This window comes from Hyperoodon ampullatus (assembly GCF_949752795.1).
Source record: "Hyperoodon ampullatus genome assembly, chromosome: X".
NCBI lineage: Eukaryota > Metazoa > Chordata > Mammalia > Artiodactyla > Ziphiidae > Hyperoodon > Hyperoodon ampullatus.
In genome coordinates, this window is record NC_136913.1 from 29,041,407 (window position 1) to 29,061,840 (window position 20,434).

Sequence of the window (20,434 nt, forward strand, 5' to 3'; positions counted from 1 at the left end):
GAAAAGAAAGGTAAGAAATGCAATGGAGCCCTGCCCCCCACCCCCCAGCATCACTCTTACCTGCCAAAACCAGGAAGGAAAAAAGGTGTCCTGTGCAAGCACTGCCTACTCAATGTTGTCTATCTAGGCTTTAGAAACCTCTGAAGGTTTCTGTAAAACCTCTTTGTAAACAGCATGAAGTATGGTAGGACAAACACCCACGGTAAAGGAGCACAGTGAATGAAAAGCACACAAATGGTACAAAGCAGTTATTAGGAAACAAAGTAACGAAACAAGTCTAAGCATAACCAGAAATGAGCGTCTACTTAGCTGATCAGTGGATTCTGAACAGGCATAGATGATATAGCTCGTTTACAACCTGACAGCTTATTCGTTGCTATGGAAACCCTGATGTTGATCCAGATGTTTAAATACATCAGCATTTCAGAATCTGGATTTGGGATTATTGTTCAATAATATTAATTCATTTAAAAATATCCTGTCTCCCCAAACAGGTCAACAAGACTGAAGATTTAAGAGCCAATCGTTTTCTGGGACATTTCTAGAATATCAGAATAATAACCTGCGATGTTTCCTACCACTTTCAGTTTTCAATTTATAAGGAACGTTTTCTTTTTTTAGCTGCTTTGTGAATCTTTCATTTACTTGCACACTTTATATTCCCTCAGAAGTTCATTAGGATACTATGAAAAGAGCGCAATCAGATTCACAGATAAAGAAGTATGTTCTAGGGTGCTCGAAACAATTCTTGTTACCTTAGGGCAAGAACAGTGGTGCAAAGTGATTAAGAGACTGAGCTACCGTGACAGGTCTCCCAAAATAGAATCATCCCTTAGTTTTATAACTGATTCTTGGAGAGTTTCTATAAACAGAAAAGACCATGGAAAAAAAGAAAGAGATGACCAAAATGTTTTGGTTTGAGGAAAGAGGAGGTACAGTTAATCTGTATATACTTGATGGACAAATATCTTGGTGGAGACAGGCAGTCAGTCCCCATCGACCAAGAACATGGCTCTGCAGAGCTGCAGAGCGAAGGCTGAGAAAGACGCCTGCCTAGTGAGGTAGATGCACTAAAACAACCCAGTGATCCGGGGAGTGACAGGAGTGATCAATGCTCCAGCCTGATCACCTCCTCTCCCACTGTGCAGAGGACCAAACTAACAGCAACTGGTAGAGGAGATAAAAGATCAAGTCATAAAAAGGTGAGACACGATCAAATAAAATGACATTTGGGGGCGTTCCTCATACCTGAAGCCGATGATTGGACACTCCTTGCAGATGTTACACTTGGCCTGATGCTTGGCAGTCTCCGCAGCAGCCACTCTATGCAGGACGGGCAGCCATACCATGGACTGGGGTTCCAGTCTCATCCAGTCTAGGAAGAGGGCCGCTTCAATCTCAGGCTTATTATTTGCCTGCAAAGACAGGAGGCCGAAGAATGCAAGGAGAGAAGGTAAGAAAGTAAAGGAGGCAAATGTCAGCTCAGTGAGGCCCACTCTTCCCAGGCTGTTTCTGCAAATGTCCCCCCAGCATCTACACAAGCCACCTACCCCTAAAGTTTTGGGAAACTGCTATTACTCTGTTTGGCTACTAGATGACAAGAAAGCAAAGCAAAACAAACAAACGGAAAAAGTAAAGCAAAATACACACGGGGAGAGACTATATTTAGCTCCAGTTTTGGAACAGATACATAAAAGTTAGCCAGAAGTAAAACGCAAGCGTTTATGGATAAAATTTCAAAGGAGAAAAAGAAAAAAAAACAACTCAAGGAACTACTGCTCCCTTTTTTTCTAGTGAATCTGTTTCTCAGTGTTTCATAGAATCATAATGAAGAGGCTTTACAATTCATCTGGTCCCAAAGCTTCATTTTACAGACAGGACAGCTGAGATGTAGATGAGAGAAGTGGCTTTTTCAAAGTCCAGACAACTAACTCCCTGGCAGCAGAGCTGATACTAGCAACCAAACCTCCTGGTCTAGTGCTGTTTTCATGGTGGCCTGCTGCTTTTCTGTCTGTCTGTCTGTCTCTAGTTCTCTCTTTTGGAGTCTAATAAATACCATTCTTCCCAGCGAGTACAATGATCTTAGAAAATTCAAAATATTACTTATCCATCACTTGATTGGTATGTTACCACAGTCAAGATTTTAATTATATGTTGTTTTTAACCCTACAAGACAGCGTTTTGTGTTTTTATACTGTTAGATTGACCCATATATTGACCACTTTTGGGGGGTTTGTTTCTCCTTGCGTCCTTCATCTCAAATCTCCCGTCTGGGATCAGTTCTGCCAAAGTGTATCCTTCAGTATTTCCTTTTGTTAAGTGTCTGTTGATGGCAAATTTCTCAGATTCTATTTGCCTGAAAGTCTCTTTTTCTATGCACATTCTTGATAGCTATCCTCATTGGGTATAGGTTTTTAGATTGAAAGGGTTTTTTTGGTTTTGTTGTTGTGTTTTGTTTTGTTTGTTTTGATTTTGTTTCAGTACACTGAAATATCATTCCACCTTTACCTCACTTTCTCTGCTGCTAACTGTTGACAAGTCAGCTGTGAAGCTGTTGGTCCCTTGAAGGTCATCTGTCCTTTTCCTGTCTTGTACTGTACTTCTAAGATTTTACTGATACCTTTTAGGATTCATGGGGCTTCATGAACCTGTGGGTTAGACTCTTTAGTCAGCTCTGGAATCTTCTCAGTCATGATCTCAACAAATACTGCCTCTTCTCCATTCCCTCTCTCCTCTGCTTACAGAAACCTATTAGGGAAATGGTAGACTTTCTCAATCTAACCTCCATTTCTCTGAACAGGCTTTCCTTAGTTTCCCTCTATTTTCGGTCTTTCTGTGCTTCATTCCCAATACTTCCTTCTGCCCTACCGCCTGGGTATCTAGTTCTCTCTTTAGCAGCATCCAGTCTACTGTAAGCCCATACATTAAGTTTTAAATTTTGATTATTGTACTTTTTAGTATCTATAAGTTGTATTTGGTCATTTTTTAACATCTTTATTGGGACAAAGTTTATTCTGTTTTTTGGGGATGGAATGTCATATAAGTATCAATTAAGTCCGTCTTCTTTAATGTATCATTTAAAGCTTGTGTTCCCTTATTTCTTTTCATTTTGGATGATCTGTCCATTGGTGAAAGTGGGGTGTTAAAGTCCCCTACTATGAATGTGTTACTGTCGATTTCCCCTTTTATGGCTGTTAGCATTTGCCTTATGTATTGAGGTGCTCCTATCTTGGATGTGTAAGTATTTACAATTGTTATATCTTCTTCTTGGATTGATCCCTTGATCACTGTGTAGTGTCCTTCTTTGTCTCTTGTAACATTCTTCATTTTAAAGTCTATTTTGTCTGATATGAGAATTGCTACTCCAGCTTTCTTTTGATTTCCATTTGCATGGAATATCTGTTTCCATCCCCTCCCTTTCAGTCTGTATGTTTCCCTAGGTCTGAAGTGCGTCTCTTGTAGGCAGCGTATATACAGGTCTTGTTTTTGTATCCATTCAGCCAGTCTATGTCTTTTGGTTGGAGCATTTACATTTAAGGTAATTACTGATATGTATGTTCCTATTACCATTTTCTTAATTGTTTGGGGTTTGTTATTGTAAGTCTTTTCCTTCTCTTGTGTTTCCTGCCTAGAGAAGATCCTTTAGCATTTGTTGTATAGCTGGTTTGGTGGTGCTGAACTCTCTCAGCTTTTGCTTGTCTGTAAAGGTTTTAATTTCTCCATTGAATCTGAATGTGATCCTTGCTGGATAGAGTAATCTTGGTTGTAGCTTTTTCCCTTTCATCACTTTAAGCATGTCTTGCCACTCCCTTCTGGCTTGCAGAGTTTCTGTTGAAAGATCAGCTGTTAACCTTATGGGGATTCCCTTGTATGTTATTTGTTGCTTTTCTCTTGCTGCTTTTAATATTTTTTCTTTGTATTTAATTTTTGATACTTTGTTTAATATGTGTCTTGGCATGTTTCTCCTTGGATTTATCCTGTACGGGACTCGGTGCTTCCTGGACTTGATTGACTATTTCTTTTCCCATATTGGGGAAGTTTTCAACTATAATCTCCTCACATATTTTCTCAGTCCATTTCTTTTTCTCTTCTTCTTCTGGGACCCCTATAATTCGAATGTTGGTGCGTTTAACGTTGTCCCAGTGGTCTCTGAGACTGTCCTCAATTCTTTTCATTCTTTTTTTTTTATTCTGCTCTGCGGTAGTTATTTCCGCTATTTTATCTTCCAGGTCACTTATCCGTTCTTCTGCCTCAGTTACTCTGCTATTGATCCCTTCTAGAGAATATTTAATTTCATGTATTGCGTTGTTCATCACTGTTTGTTTGCTCCTTAGTTCTTCTAGGTCCTTGTTAAAAGTTTCTTGTATTTTCTCCATTCTATTTCCAAGATTTTGGATCATCTTTATTGTCATTACTCTGAATTCTTTTTCAGGTAGACTGCCTATTTCCTCTTCATTTGTTTGGTCTCGTGGGTTTTTGCCTTGCTCCTTCATCTGCTGTGTGTTTCTCTGTCTTCTCATTTTGCTTCACTTACTGTGTTAGGGGTCTCCTTTTCACAGGTTGCAGGTTCGTAGTTCCTTTTGTTTTTGGTGTCCACCCCCAGTGGCTAAGGTTGGTTCAGTGGCTTGTGTAGGCTTCCTGGTGGAGGGGACTGTTGCCTGTGATCTGGTGGATGAGGCTGGATCTTGTCTTTCTGGTGGGCAGGACTGCGCCCAGTGGTGTGTTTCAGGGTGCCTGTGACCTTATTATGATTTTAGGCAGCCTCTCTGCTAATGGGTGGGGTTGTTTCTGTCTTGCTAGTTGTTTGGCATAGGGTGTCCAGCACTGCAGCTAGCTGGTCATTAGGTGGAGCTGGGTCTTAGCATTGAGATGGAGATCTCTGGGAGATTTTCACCATTTGATATTACATGGAGCCAGGAGGTCTCTGGTGGACCAATGTCCTGAACTCAGCTCTCCTACCTCAGAGGCACAGGCCTGACACCTGTCCAGAGCACCAAGACCCTGTCAGCCATACGGACAGACCAAGTTCAGCCAAAGTTGTGATACTTATTTCCCTTGTAGGAGTCCACATGGTATTAAGAGGCACCGTGGGAAGAGTATATTAGTAGGTACCATGTCTTGGGTCCTGTGGATTACCTTTTCCTTCAGCCGCACCACCTCCTGGCAAGCCTTGAGGAGACGGGGCTCCTGTCAGCGTGAACTGGACCCCACAATGTCCCAAAGCCAAAGCCCCAGCAAGTCCTGAGGAGACTTGGCTCCCGTTAGCATGGACTCGACCCCGTGTTGTTCTGAAGCCCCTGGGCTGTCAGCATGGACTCAGCCCCCTGTGTTCAAGAAGCCAAAGCCCCAGTGGGTCCTGAGGAGACCGGGTTCACGTCAGCTGCCTGGGGGAGCCCTATTTGGTCATTTTTAAGGTCACTTCTGAAGTCTGTGGTTCCTTAAAGATATTTTTCAATGTTGTTTCTTATTTTTTTGACAGAGTATATAGTTTTTAAAAAATCCTCTCTTTCTAATGATTCCAAGATATGAAATTATTGCAGGTCTGCTTCAGGGGTCTGTTATTTCTGCTGGTTCTCACTCACTTTAGTTGCTTGTGGGCTTAATTCTCTTTACTATGAACTATAATAACCTTAAAAATATTTTCTGGAGATACTTTGAGCCCTAGAATGAAAGTGCCTTCTCCAGAGACAATTTTCATTTGCTTTTGCCAAGAGCCAACCAAACGGCACTACCTATTCTGAGACCAATTTACACTGAATACATGATGGGATATTTAGTATCATACAAGTAATGAGTATATGAACGGCAAACCCATGTTGCTTCTCTTGGAATGTGGTTTGCTAATAAGGAATCTATTCACACTCTAGACAAAAAGTGCAAATGAACTCTTTGGCCAACCAAATAGTAGGATCTGGACCGACAGGTCATTTGGCTTGTAATACTACTTCAGTAGTACTCCACTCGTTATCCCTGATTATAAATTTAACACCATTATAATGAGCTGTTTAACCTTGAATTTCCTAGCTGCAAAATGGTATCAACTCAAGCTACTGATCAAAAGCTTTTGTTGAGTACTTCTCTCTGTGTAGAGTGCCATCACAGAGGTACTTTGTGAAAATGTTCTTAAAAATTAAAAAAGAATTATAGAATCTGAAGATAAAAGGGACCATGGAAGTGAATTCATACTTTTGGAATGGCACCACAGAGCTGTAAGACTTTCAGCAGTCACCGAGTTCAAACTTACCCAATGTCAGTGTGTTCTTATAGCCGCTATATAAATACCACCCGTGTGAGGGAGCAAATGGATGATCCTGAACGTTTGTGTACAGGTACCCCTGTCGGAAGTGCTTCATCACACTGAGCTGAAATCCACCAGCACAGCCAATAGGACCAGAGGCTCCAGAGTCCAACCACAAGCATTCAAGTCCCAGCTTTGCCACTGACTGTGTTACCTTGGGAAAATAACTTTATCTTTCTGTGTATTAATTTTCCTCTGCCACAAAATGGAACTATTAATAGCACCTACCTCCTAGGGTTGCTTTAAGATTTAAATGAAAGGCACCTGGGACAATGTCTGGCATGTAACAATAGCCACGTCAGTGTTTGCTATTGTTATCGTCATTATTATTATATGTTTGACCAGAAACCCAGAAGTTCTCAGCCTTCACAAATCCCTTTAAATATTTTACCAGAGCTGTCATGTCTGTCCACGCCTCTTCATCCCTATTCCTTTTATTTCTTCCTCATATGACATGGCTTGGTTTGCCATTGTCCTTTAGAAAACTATTTTCCAGCTATGATCTGCTGTGAATGGTACCTCCATTTCTCTGGACAGTGTAACTGGATGACTTTCTTTTGTTCTGTACTATAGGCTCACACAGGGTTTCTACTCAACTAAAATCTCTGGGTCAGTGTTTCCCAGTGTGTCCAGCAGATCAATGATCCAGCAAAATGTTTCATGAAGAGAAGGTCAAATTAATTAAGGACACATTGCACATTATATCTGTCTCTTAAAATTCTTAATGCGTGTTAACATACTAAAAGCTGAGATGGCTGTCAGTAAAGAAACACATTAAACCTTATTTGACCTCAGAGTTTCCCACACTAATTATTCAGTGATCCCAGGACATTTATCTTTTTTTTTTAAGTTATAAGGCTTGTAAACAGAAGGTACTAATGCACTGTTGGGCATGATAAGAAATGCAGTGTTTGGCTGTTTCCAGTGATTCCTCCATTTTGTACTCGTTCATTTGGGATTTGTTTCCTTCCACTTCTGTCAAGGACTTTCCTGTTAGTTTTAGCCCACTGTATAATCTCATCTATATCTTTAAGAATCCTGACTCTTACAGCCAATGAATTAGCCATTCTTCCCAACTCTGTGTAAGTTTTACATTTTAAAACATGTGTTCTGTCTTCACCGAAAAGTCACTAGTGACTATATCAAACAGGCCAAGGTCACACATGGCCCGCACTCTACAGACTGTACCTCTGGTCAACACAAATCCAGAATCCAGCCCTCTCTGGTTGTTGGACTGTGACTCTTTCCAGTTATATTATTATTTAGTCTCTACTGAATGTGTTTCTCCATCTTGTAAACAAAGATACAATGAGAGACTGTGTCAAAAGAACAGCAAGTTTCGGCTACAATATGTCCTACAGCAATCTCTTGCTCCACTGGTCTAGAAACTAAATTCATCAAAATAACCCTTTCGAGCTAGGACAAAAACCATCAACGAAAGACAGCAAATTGAAAAGTACTGCTAATTCATTCCAATTTAAAACATGGGGTTTATTGTTGCCTAATCTGAACCTATATCTATTTCCCTGACTTAGGTTTAAATGATAGTTGGTTTAATGATAGATTCAAAGACATGCTACAAAGAAAGAATTCAGGCTTAATACAGAAAGCATAATATTAACAGAAGGCTTCTATTCATTCTGGAAGACAGAAAAAAATCTGGCCATGAGTCAGCAACAAATGTAGGTGTCCAAAATAAAGGGGGGGAAAAAGACCATGTCTGTGATGTATAATAAAGGCATAGCAAGTATAGTGTGAAGAAATGATCACATTACCCTAAGTACTGTTCAAAGCCTTCTTAGAAAACGGTGTCTAGTTCTGGTGGCTATAGCTGACCCAGAACTTAGAGAAGGCTTGGCAGAAAGGCAGAGCAATAATTAAAGGGTTTGAAAGACCTATGAGAACAGTTTAAGGGAATTGGGATTATTTAGTCATTAAAAAACACCCAAAAAACACAAAACTGTGCAAGACAGAGTGGCTGAAGGGGCGATTTAATAACAGTTTTCAATTATGTGAATGGCTCTTCCATAGAGGCCTGTGACCAGCTGTTCGATTTCTCCACTGAGGACAGAACAAGGCTGTAACTCATACGGAAGCATTTCCTGATAATGAAAGTTGTTAAAGCATTAGTGTGAATCACCAAGGGAAGCTAGAGAATGTTCTCCCCTTTCAAAATACCATAGATTCTCCTGTGCTTAAAGGCTGGAAATTCTCAAGATTCTTCCTAACTCCTAAGACGCAAGATCCATCATTTTGGCTCTTTTAAAACCACTCGGCTATGCCAACTGACAGCACTGAAGACAAGATACGGGGATTCACATTCTCATTCTGTTTCGATCTTTCATGTTTACTACGAACCATTCTGTATCCTAGTGTTATATTCCCTCTCCTTTTGTCCGGCGATGAAGAAGGGAAGAATTAAAAATCAGGCAAGTGTCTCTAAAGAGCTACAAGAACTGGAACTAAAACCCAGCTGAAATTACATTTTGATCATTCTAGAAAAAAATAAATAGGTTAGTTTGGAATGACAGGAAGTTGCTGAGGTCAAAAGACAGGTATGGTGGCAATGGATTGAGATCATCCTTGTAGGTGCCATTATCTGCCAACCTACATATAGGTCTCAGGTAGCTTCTCTTGCTATCAAGGATGACCTTGCCCCTGCCCCTAAATGCCAGTTTCAAACCATCTAAGCAAAAACTCTTAGAATGGGCCATTTAGCCTTGGGTTTTGTTTTGGTTTTTTGTTTGTTTGTTTGTTTTGGGCAATACCTCCTCTTTCCTCTTTTATGGCTCGCATGCACACACACAAAGCAAGGATATCGCAGCTCCTTCCACTGTGACAGCCACAGTATGCAAGTATCCTGCATCTCCACTCCTTCTCTCTTGGTCCTCTCCTGTCAGCAACTACCCACAGCATGGAGGCTAGGGAAGGAATCCACTGTAATTATTGCTGCTGCCTTACAGCATATGGCAGGGTGGCTTTATACAGATGTCATCTTAACAACATACAGAGACAGTTAAAGGGGGAACTTCTCTGGTGGTCCAGTGAGTAAGACTCCACGTTCCCTATGCAGGGGGCCCGGGTTCGATCCCCAGTCAGGGAACTAAATTCTGCATGCATGCCGCAACTAAGAGCCCGCATGCTGCAACTAAGAAGTCCACATGCCGCAACTAAAGATCCCGCATGCTGCAACTAAGAGCCGGCATGCTGCAATGAAGATCCCGCGTGCCACAACTAAGACCCGGCACAGGCAAAGTAAATAAATAAATATTTAAAAAAACAAAACAAAAACAGACAGTTAAAGGAATCCCAGAATCCCAGTATCTGGAATTTCTAGCCAAGGGATGTAATTACCAACATAATAATTTCAAAGGACATTACGTGGCAAGTTGGGAGTTAGGGGATTTGCCAGGGTTCAGAATAACTTTTGGGTTTCTTTCCCGTTGTGCTTTCCATAAAGCCTTAGGAACTCAAGGGCCAGGCTCTGAATGGCTACCAGGGTGTCAACCTGAATATTTACTTTTCTCTCAGGCTAACAGTATCAGCTCATGGCCACAGAAGAAATGCAATGGCAAGGTTTCTCAGCAAGCCCCACACTCCAACTGCCAAAAACACATACACCATATTTTTAAGAGAAGGTAACTGGAATCGCAATTGTCAGGCTTTTGAAAAACCACGTCAATCCTTAATAAACTGAAAAAACTTAGTATGGAGAAAAGTAAACATTATGTAAGAGACTGTACCCAGTAGTTCTCAGATGATAAAAAGGAACCACCTTTTGCTCTGGAAACAATACTTGTCTAAACCTCCTTCGTTTCTCTCCTAGGTTGCAGGTTATTTAAAGACAGGAACTATGTTTCTACACCTTCCATGAAGGTTTGCTGAATTGAATGATGGGTGGGAATTAAACTGTGATCACGATAATTAAAAGGATTATAATATCTGAATGAGGTTAGAATAAAAAAAATACTGCCTACTCATCCTGAAGAGAAAAAAAAAAGAAAAAGAAAAAAACTCATAAGGGTTGTCTAAGGAACAGAAGACAAAATAAGTACATTCTCAAACACCCAGTTTACTTTTAAATAGTTTTTAAAGTAAATGGCCTCTGTTGGTTTGTCTGCTACAGTATCACGCGCAAAAGGCTAATCCATAGTCTATTTCTGGATTTGGAGGGTATATTTAGAACGATCTGGCTTAAAATGTAGGAAGATGCAAAATTTATACTGGGGGCCTGAAGGGAACCTCACAGGCAGGCAGCCATGCTCGAGGTCAGAGACAATTCTGTTCCTCAGAGGACATCTGACAATGTCTAGAGACGTTTTTGGTTGTCACAACTGGGGTACAGAGACAGGTCAGGATCCTGCTAAACATCCAACAATGCACAGAACAGCCCCCTACAACAAAGAATCTTCCAGGCCAAAGTGTCAGTAGTGCCAAGATTGAGAAACCTTGCCCGAACGTTAACACCTTACATGGCCATGGTTCATGTGTCAAAACTAAGAAACCAACATGGGTCCACTCTGATTAACTAAATGCTACAGGGCACCTAACAGGCAGGCAGCTATCCTCTACAACACAGAAGCCGAGAAGCTACGATAGGCCTGTTCAATTACTGATTGGTAGAGAACGGCTACATTGGTTAACACGTTGTGGACAGAGAAATGAGATGTCGTTTCATACCTGTTAGAATGGTTATCATCAAGAAGACAAGAGATAAGCACTGGAGAGACTGGAGAAAAGGGAACCCTTGTGCACTGTTGGTGGGAATGTAAATTGGTTTAGCCGTCATGGAAAACAGTATGGAGGTCCCTCAAAAAATTAAAAATAGATCTACCATGGGATCCAGCAACTGCACTTCTAGGTATATATCCAAAGGAAACGAAAACAGGATATTGCAGAAACATCTGTACTCCCATGTTCACTGCAGCATTATTCACAATAGCCAAGACGTGGAAACAATCTAAGTGTCTGTCAATGGACGAATGGATAAAAAAAGATGTGGTGTGCATATATACAGTAGAATATCATTCATTCATCCATGAAAAAGAAGGAAATCTTGCCATTTTTGACAATATAGAAGGACCTTGAGGGTGTTATGCTAAGTGAGATAACTCAGAGAAAGACAGATATGTATGGTATCACTTATATGTGGAATCTAAAAAGCTGAACTCCCCAAAACAGAGTAGAATGGTGGTTATTAGAGGCTGAGGGTAGGGGAACTGGGGAGATTATCCACTTACAGCTAGTAGATAAATAAGTTTTGGAGATCTAATGCACAGCACAGTGATTATAGTCAACAATACTGTATTATAAACTTCAAAGTTGCTAAGAGACTAGATCTCAATTGTTCTCACCACAAAAGAGAAATGGTAATTCTGTGACGTGGGAGAGGTGTTAGCTAATACTAGGGTGGTACTCATAGTGCAATACAAGTGTCAAATCAACACATTGCACATTAAACTATAAAATCTTATATGTCAATTATACCTCAAAAAATTTTAAGGTTGTACATTAAACTTATACCATGTTATATGTCAATTATACCTCAATTTTTAAAATTTCAAGCTAAAAATATACTTACATATTGTGGAAAGAGGAAAGAGAAAGGATTGATAAATTTAAAAAGCCCAAACTGGAAGTAACAAGGGAACATGCTAATCATAGACCCTGATTTGAAATCAGGTTGCTTTTCAAATAGAAACTCTATACAATGTATTTCATGACAAATAACAGAAATTTATTTATTCATGGTAAATAATTAACCAAAGCAAGGTTAAGGCAGTCAGCTAGTACAAGAGTGTGCGTGTGTATGTGTATGTGTGTGTGTACATGTGTGAGTGTATGTTTTCATTTCTTTAGTAGAGTTCCTGCCCATTTCAAAGAAAAACAGTAAGTAAATTTATAAATATTGCATGCATTCATATGCATGAATAGAACTTCCAAACATTCTTATTGACAGAAATTTATGGAAATACTGGGGACAAACCACAGATTTTTAAAAAAGGTTAATCTCTCCTTCCTGGCCATTTTCATCTGCTGTTTTCACTAGTAAAATGTTCCCTTCATAAATCCAAATAACCCTTTCAATATCGCTGCCACTGTTAATAGGTTATAGCATTAATAGCTGACAACCCAACTTTCCTGGTCCTGATTGCAAAAAGCCCTAGTGTTTGGAAAGATTTGCTGAATTCAAATTGATCAAAACTGTTTTGTGAATTACAGTCTGTACACAAGATTTAGAACTACAAAGAGAATGGTTAGCCAGGGTCAGACTGTATAGGACAGGCAGTTCCTGACTGTTCCCTGAGCTGTTATTACGATTTCTTTAACAACCTCTAAATCTACCAAGGGCATCAGTGGAATATTTTACATAAGAGAGAAGTCTGCACTAGCAACGAACATAAAAGGAGGAACAAGAACAAGTTGTAAAGAATATTAATGACTCTTCTTCCAAACAATCCCAGTTTTTATGAAAATCAAATGAGTGATAAAAAATCTGCTATAAAACTATACGAAACCTGAATGTAACAAATAAAACAGAAGGAAGGTGGCATTTTGATCATCTTAGACATAAGATCCTTATGTCTTACCTTTGAGTTGTTGAGGAAACTATAGTGTAGGGGCACCAGGGATCATTTATATGAGGCTCCACACAATGTTTTTCACATCTTGTTCTTAGTCTATGCTACTTCTATTCAGAGAACAGTTGACCTCAAGTGAAAGGCCACACTATACATATAAGACTGTTTTCTGTATCTTATATCTCTGTTACAAGAATTGTTACCCAGAAGATCAGGTAAGACTTGGCTGATAATGACCAAGCTTTAAAGTATATACAGTAATCCATATCCCTTTCTGCCTTTTCCATTTACAACACTTAGCATATAAAATCAAAGAAACCTGGGGATAAGTAACTCTTGAGATAATGTTTCACTTGATGTTACAGATGAAAAAAGGCTCAAAGAGGAAACAGCTCAAGATCATCTATTATTGAAGACTGAAATATGTATGCCTAAAGGAGTTTTTAAAGAAGGGTGGACAAAAGTGATTTCCGATGGGAACATACAAGGCTGACCTCCAAAATCTTTTGAATCTTTAACTTGGCCAAGAGTACGAGAGGCTCTGATATCTAAATATGGCCTACCTGAGACAATGCCCAGGTACCAATCTTGAACTGAATTCCGTGCTGGTCTACTGAGAGCTACATGAAGATACAATTGAATATTCAATAAGCACCGAGATAAATGCATACTCTTATCTCTTCTGATCGTCTCCTTTCCTCCTTCTTTTTGACATTACGTGTCCTTCCTCCTACCATTAGATGCTATGACATACATGAGCTACATGGACTGACAGGTGCAGGTTAACATAAGTTGAGGTAGCAAAAGGGAAAAAAGAAACAGAAAAGCCTATGAGTTTCTCAGTCCTCATTAGCACATAACTCATGTTATATGACTTGGTCCCACAAAAGAGTTGGCTGATATGGAAATGTATTTATCAGACACATGCTTACATTGTTACGGGGGGAAAGGACGGTTAATTCCACGCACTGGTGTTTTAAGCACTGTCATGGCAAAAATAGTATCCAAAGGCAGCTCAGTCAGGAGAAGTCCCATTCTCTCTACACGCAAAATCACCCTGGATGTCCATGGTGATACTCAGAAAAAGGGAGGGGAAAAGTGGGAGCTCTGTTACAGAAGAAAACCAGCTAATACGTGCAGAAAGAATGGTAGAATGAGAAAACCACTATTAGGCAACCACTAATGTAATCACTGAATTAGAAAAGGATCATCAGTGGAGGCTAAAACCATAGGGTGAAAGGCTGTTGAGGAACAGGATGATCACAAGCGCTCAAAATATCACAAAAATGACTTTCTAATTTACAAAGGGAAAAGGATACTTTTACAAAGAAAATATCTGACACCACCTTACCATTCTTAGCATTACTGATAAGAACCCAGTGTCATTTTGTCCCTCCAGTTGTGATGTAGTGGGAAAGACACAGCAGCGCCTCTATCGTCCTCTTGCCAAAACAAAAAAATTCAACCTGAATCTAATCCAAAGAAACAAGCAGAAAAATCCAGAATATGGGACATTCTTAAGAAAGCTGCTTGGACTCTTCAAAACTGTCAATATCATGAATGAAAAAAAACAAAAAATGCTGGGAGACTGTTCAGATTAAGTGAAAGTACAGAGGCATGACAAGCCAATGAAAGACAAAGACCTTGACTGGATCCTGGAAGAAAACTACCAGAAATAAGGAACATTCCGAAGCCATGGGGACATTTCGATGTGGACTGCATGCTAGATGGTATCACTGACTTAATGTTAAACTTGTGTGTGGCAACGGTATTGCAGTTTTGCAGGAGAAAGTCTTTTTGAAACAAGATATATGGTGAAATGTTCAGGGGTTTATGTTTTATGGTATGATGGCCTTTTACCTTTAAATGGTAAAGGAGAAAGATGTGTCTGTGTGTGTAGATTCAAATGCACACATACATGGGAAAAGTGAAATGTGAATGGGGCAAAACGCTAACCAGGGCTTGGACAGATGTACGAGACATAGAGGTGTTGATCATACTATCCTTTCAACTCTTCTTTATACTTGAAATTTTTTCAAAATAAAACACTGGTTGGAAACCATTGTTTCTTACCAAGCACCCCTTCCTGGGGGAGGGCAAGGAAGGCAAGAGTGTAAGGAACTGTGATAACTGCGAAAGGGGAGGGGGAAGTGCATTAATACCAATGGTATAAAATGTGAAAAACTCTTCAGGACTAGTTTTCTCGCAAAACACAAACCTAACACCAAACTGATGTCCTCCCTGTTCTCTTAGCTTCATTGCTCTAATGTGTCCCCTCATGTACTCGGCCGAGATGTGCTTTCCCCAGATACCCGACTATGAATTTTCAGCCATCAATACGAGTTTAAGAAGCCCAACATTACCAGAAATTTTTCTTGTTTGAAATAAGGATTGAGAGGTCAACAGCTGTGTTCATGAGACAAGAAGAAGTAAAAGGCTTCCCATAACTGCTGTCTTGGGTAGAAATCAAGTATTTTATTTAAAGTTCTGAAGATAATGAGCAGGTTGGAGGCCAGCAGTCACTGCTCTAATATTAATCAGGACACTGAATCACCCATTAAAGATAAAATAAGCCCAAACAATAACACACAGTGATTATCCACTCTTCATTTACATGTTCAAGGACAACTGTCCTGACCTCAGGCTTTCCATTCCACCTGACTAACAAACCAATTAACACCACGGCTCCAGGGAACAGAAGCACAATTCTTAAATCTATGCAAACCTGTAAGTATACTCAATGTTATTAATTTATGCTAGAGAGTTCTTATTTAACAGAAAACTTTCACAGATACATGGTAGAGCACATATATCTGCCTGTAGATATCATGGAATATCTTTTCTCAAGTAGGTATCAGGACAAAGTATGCTTAAGTACAAGACAGCACATTAACTCTTCCACTGCTGCCTCCTACAATCATTTAAAATCCAGTTCAGGAAGAGGCAAACGTATAGGAACAGAATACAGAGACTGGGAGCAGGCAGGATGACAACAAAACAAGAGGGAATGTTAGGGGTGATGCAAATGTTCTGTCTTGATTGTAGTGGTGGTGACAAAACTATATGTCTAAACTCAGAGAAGTGAACAATGGGACAGACTGTACTGTATTTTTTTAATGTAGCTTAAAAAAAAAGCTAATTAGAATTTTTTTTTTTTTTTTTTACTATTTTTTCAAATGCCCTCCCCCAAAACCCAAAGCAAACAAAAAAAAACCCTTTAGCTGTTAGTGTATCAAGACACCCTGAACAAACAGATAAGGGTATCCCAGGAAGAAGTTTTGCACTTCCCTTCATCTTAAATAATCTTTGTAGAAAGACAGATTTTTAAAAAAAATCCAATTTACAAGCCAGTGACAAACATGTGAAAAAAGAAAATGGTAAATGTTGAACTCATATTTCCTTGTTTCTCTGAGCTTTGTGGGTAAGTATCAGTTTGAATTAGAATTAATGGTGAACTGATCAAAGGGAGTCCAGAATACACTTCCAACTAAAAGCAAGGCTCTCAAAAACAAGGTTTTTTTCATTAGCACCTCTGCCTCAGCTTTTGTAGGAAAGGGGGAAGAGGGGAGGGGAGGGGAGGAGAGGAAGGAAAATTTGGTCCTAACAGAGACTTCTGCTCTAGAAGGGTAAAAAGGAGAAACAGAATGGCATGTGCTTTTCCTTAGCAGTAAGTGTATAAATGAAACAGGTTTCAACTCCAACACAAACCTATCTTTGAAACACAGGTGAAGAAAATATCTACCACTCCACATGGAGAAGTTGACCGCATAAACCACGACATAATTATGAAGGTAAACCACCACAGCTTATAGTCAAAATAGAAAAGAAGAGCAACTGAAAACCAATAGTGAACTCCAGACAATGCTGATAATACCCTGATAGAAGGTCTTTCCCAAAAATGTGCAGGAATTCTGTCCATGAGCAGGCCCAGTAGGAGCTCGGTGATGCTACCTCTACTTATACATACCAAGCCCTAGTAACTTATATAGTAGTTATTAGTGAGTATCCATCAGTCCAAACGGGTGGAAAAAGAATGTCCGTAAGACCAAAGGGCCCATATTGTTTTTTTTTTTGAAGGAACATCTTTATTTTGTTTTTTTAGGCCGCTCCATACAGGCATACGGGATCTTAGTTCCCCGACCAGGGATCGAACCTGCGCCCCCTGCAGTGGAAGCGCGGAATCTTAACAACTGGACCACCAGGGAAGTCCCAAAAGGGCCCATAACGGCCAAAGGAAACCTAGGCAAAGCAGATTTTTTAGGAGTTATTTTAAGGATGGGAAATATAAAATGTGATCAACTGGCATGAGGAATGCTGTCAAACTGGTTAAGAAGTGTGTTGGCATGGTACTTTAACACCATCTCAAGAGTCTCTAAAATCTCATCTGTAGATGCTGGGTTATGGATAAAAGGAATTGTTAATCTTGGTGGGCTATTCTCATGTTAAAATACACTTTAGATAATCATAACTAACGCTCAGTAAGTACCTACTATGTGCCCACCACTCTAAGTGCCCTGCCTCTATTAGCTCACTTAATCCTCACAACTGCTCCAGGAGCTTAGGGGCCAGGAAGGTCAAGAAATGTGCCCAAGGCTGCACACCCAGCAAATAGCAGAGCTGGGATTTGAACCTGGGCAGTTAGCTTCAGGGCCTATGTGCTTAACCACTCTGCCACTCACTACTCCAGATGTCCTGGAATGATTTACTATTTACACACACACACACACACACACACACACACACACACACACACACCTGTTCTCGACAGTTGAGGTGGTAATTTATTCCCTTTTCTGTATCACTCTATATTACAGCAACTGTGCAGATGATATTCATTTTTGTCAGAGGAATATAAAAACTCAGAAGACAGATAAAAAAGCAACTTATTCATTTTGAATGCATGAATACAACAGGAGGCAGAAAACAGATGTAGAATAAACAGATTTTGGCACGCAAGCTCTTGTAGGTGAAGCATGTTGAATATAAAGTTGGTACACTCGATTCTGTCTAAACAATAAGGTCCTTAAAATGTTTACAGAAGAAAATACTACAAAGACTATCAGGGGGAGGGGTGAAGGGAGTACCTCTCAGGGCACTGCCAAATACCAATTTACAGATACATGACTCTTTTCTGGAGTCATTTAAAAGCGTAAAGTTTTGCCCACCTAAGAGGAAATATTATTTCATTTCATTTGGAAGTAGACTAGACACCTGAAATTGGGATTCGAGTATTTTAAATAAAGATCATAGTGTGTGTGTACACATGTGTGTTGGGGTAGGTGAAGGAGTGTTCATTTATCCACATATCCTATTATAACCTAAAGTTCATATAAAGGATCATGCTAACACTTTCTTCGCTCAGTCTAATATTTGAACTGGTTAAAGCCATTTATTTCTACTCAGATGGTTTAGCAGAAGGAAATGCTGGCTTGGAACATAGGGAACTTGGGCCTGATGTCTACTTCTGACATAAATATAATTGCAGAATGTAGAAAATATTCACTCTGCCTATCTGGGTTTCAGTTTTCTCATCTGAAAAAGGAGAGATGGGGACAATCTCTCAAGTTCCTTCGGGCAGTCTGTTGACTCACTGCCAGAGGTCGTAAGGATCAATCTATTCTGTCAACAGGGAAGATCCCATGGAATATGAAAGCAGATCAACCCGATGATGCATTCATTGAAGCTGTATTTCCAAAACAAACTAGTTCCAAATCTTTACTTCTACTACTGCCCCAAAGAGTCATTTTCCCAGTACACGTGTTGACTGCCATATGCTTCTAATGTAGAAACATATCCTGTTGCCTCCTTTAATATCAGTGAAGATACTACTGTCAAATCCATACGTTTATAGTGAATTTTCCCTTTTAAAATCCACAGATGTGACTTCATTTCCTGGCCTCATGGATAATTCCTTGATGGACCTATACTGACTTTTAAATAGGCAAAGCATTTTATTTGGACTTGGCAATTCCTTTTCTCTTTCTTTTAAAAAGTTTTTGGTTTCTTTCTTCCAATTTTTAAAAATTTTGGTAAGATACATATACCATAAAATTTACGATCTTAACCATTTTTAGGTGGATAGTTCAATGGTATTAAGTGTATACCTACTGTTGTGCAACCATCACCACCATCCATCTCCAGATGGGCTGAGGAAACCTATAAAAAGATCACCCAGCTAGCACTGCACGTGAAAACATTGCTCTGCTGTCCTCCCGTCCCTGCCAGGCCCTTGTCTGAGCCAGAAGCCGACACTTTCCTAACTGTACCGACTTGAAAAGAAGGAAGTTTTCCAGTCGGTGACAAAAAAAAGGAAATAAAAAAGACTATAGTCTGAAGTCAACTTCTCCTTCTGTGATGCAGGGAATGTATCTGTAGGAGAAACAAGTACTTTCCTGCCGTTCATTTCCTTAGGCTGGTAGAAGGAACAGCCTTTGAGCACAAGCTTGCTGAAGGAACCAGCCCGGCCCCATTCCCAAGGTCATATATGCTTCAAACAAAGGGCAGGGGGCATTTTCACTCCTGTTATCTTTCCCTACAGCAAACATTGAATTTTCATGCATGCTGCATGGTTTCTGAAAGACAAGGTGATAGCCAGAGCTCCTGGCTGAGGAAAAGCCTGCCAGGGCTAGGACGCCAATTCTGAAGGAAGAATTCACAATGGATCTGTTCACGCAGACTGCCAATTCCTACCAAGTAGAGAGGGCCCCCAAATCTGAGTAATATAAACCTCACCCGGCTCTGTACCCACAGGACGTGCACCACAGCCTTTTAGCAACATCCAGTTTGCCAACGCTCAGTGTCTTAAAATGAGGATTCCTCTTCTCCCCAACTCTCCTATGTTCCCTGTTTTGTTATGGCATCATGTATTCTAGCAGAGACCCAGAAAAAAAAAGCCTGTTATTTCACCTTGGGAAGCTGGAGAGCCTTAAAATAAAAAAAATGCATATCTGGGGATGAGGAGGAAAATGGGCGGGGTGGGGAGGCATGCGCTCTGGACTAGCAATCAAACTCTTCCACCAGTTGAGGAAATGCAGCAGTGCTGATAAATTGTTCATCTATTAAAACAACAATAAAAACAACCCCCCAACCTGCTTATTCTATTCTCTTCAAAGGGTTTGGGAAGATTAAATGAGAGAACTGTGTGAACAAAGGTAAAATATTACCATCAGTATCAGTAGTAACAGTATTATTTACAAGCATGGTCAGTACAAATGGTAGGGAGAAGCTGTTACTTGGTAGTGAAAGCAAACCGTGGGCAGCTATGGAAACAGATCAGGAAAGGTCTGAGAGTTAAGTAGAGAAATTAGGATTTATTCAGTGGACCGTGAAAAGAAATTGAAGATTTCGAAGGACGGTGTCATACAGTGAATACGTTTCTCTAAAATCAGTATGAGAGCAGTGAGACGGACAAAAGGCACCAGGGGGTCTAGAGGAGGCTTGCTAGGAAGACAGTGCAATAATCTATGCAAGTGATGAGAAGGCCTGAAAATAGCGTATGAGTGGCAATGAATAGGAATCATACAAAAGGTGCTTCTTACCCTTAAAAAGAAAAGTT

The 20,434-nt window shown here is 40.0% G+C and overlaps 1 protein-coding gene across 7 annotated transcripts in view; it reads right to left on the reverse strand.

Annotated features, from left to right (window-relative positions):
• DMD (dystrophin) overlaps positions 1 to 20,434 on the reverse strand; it is a gene marked incomplete at both ends in the record, with an annotated part of 2,093,893 nt that overhangs the window by 69,338 nt on the left and 2,004,121 nt on the right. For all 7 annotated transcript variants that reach the window (XM_079728248.1, XM_079728247.1, XM_079728250.1 and 4 more), the window contains one exon: positions 1,249 to 1,415. In XM_079728248.1, coding sequence (XP_079584374.1) covers positions 1,249 to 1,415 — 167 coding nt within the window. The remainder of the gene's footprint in view (positions 1 to 1,248; positions 1,416 to 20,434) is intronic.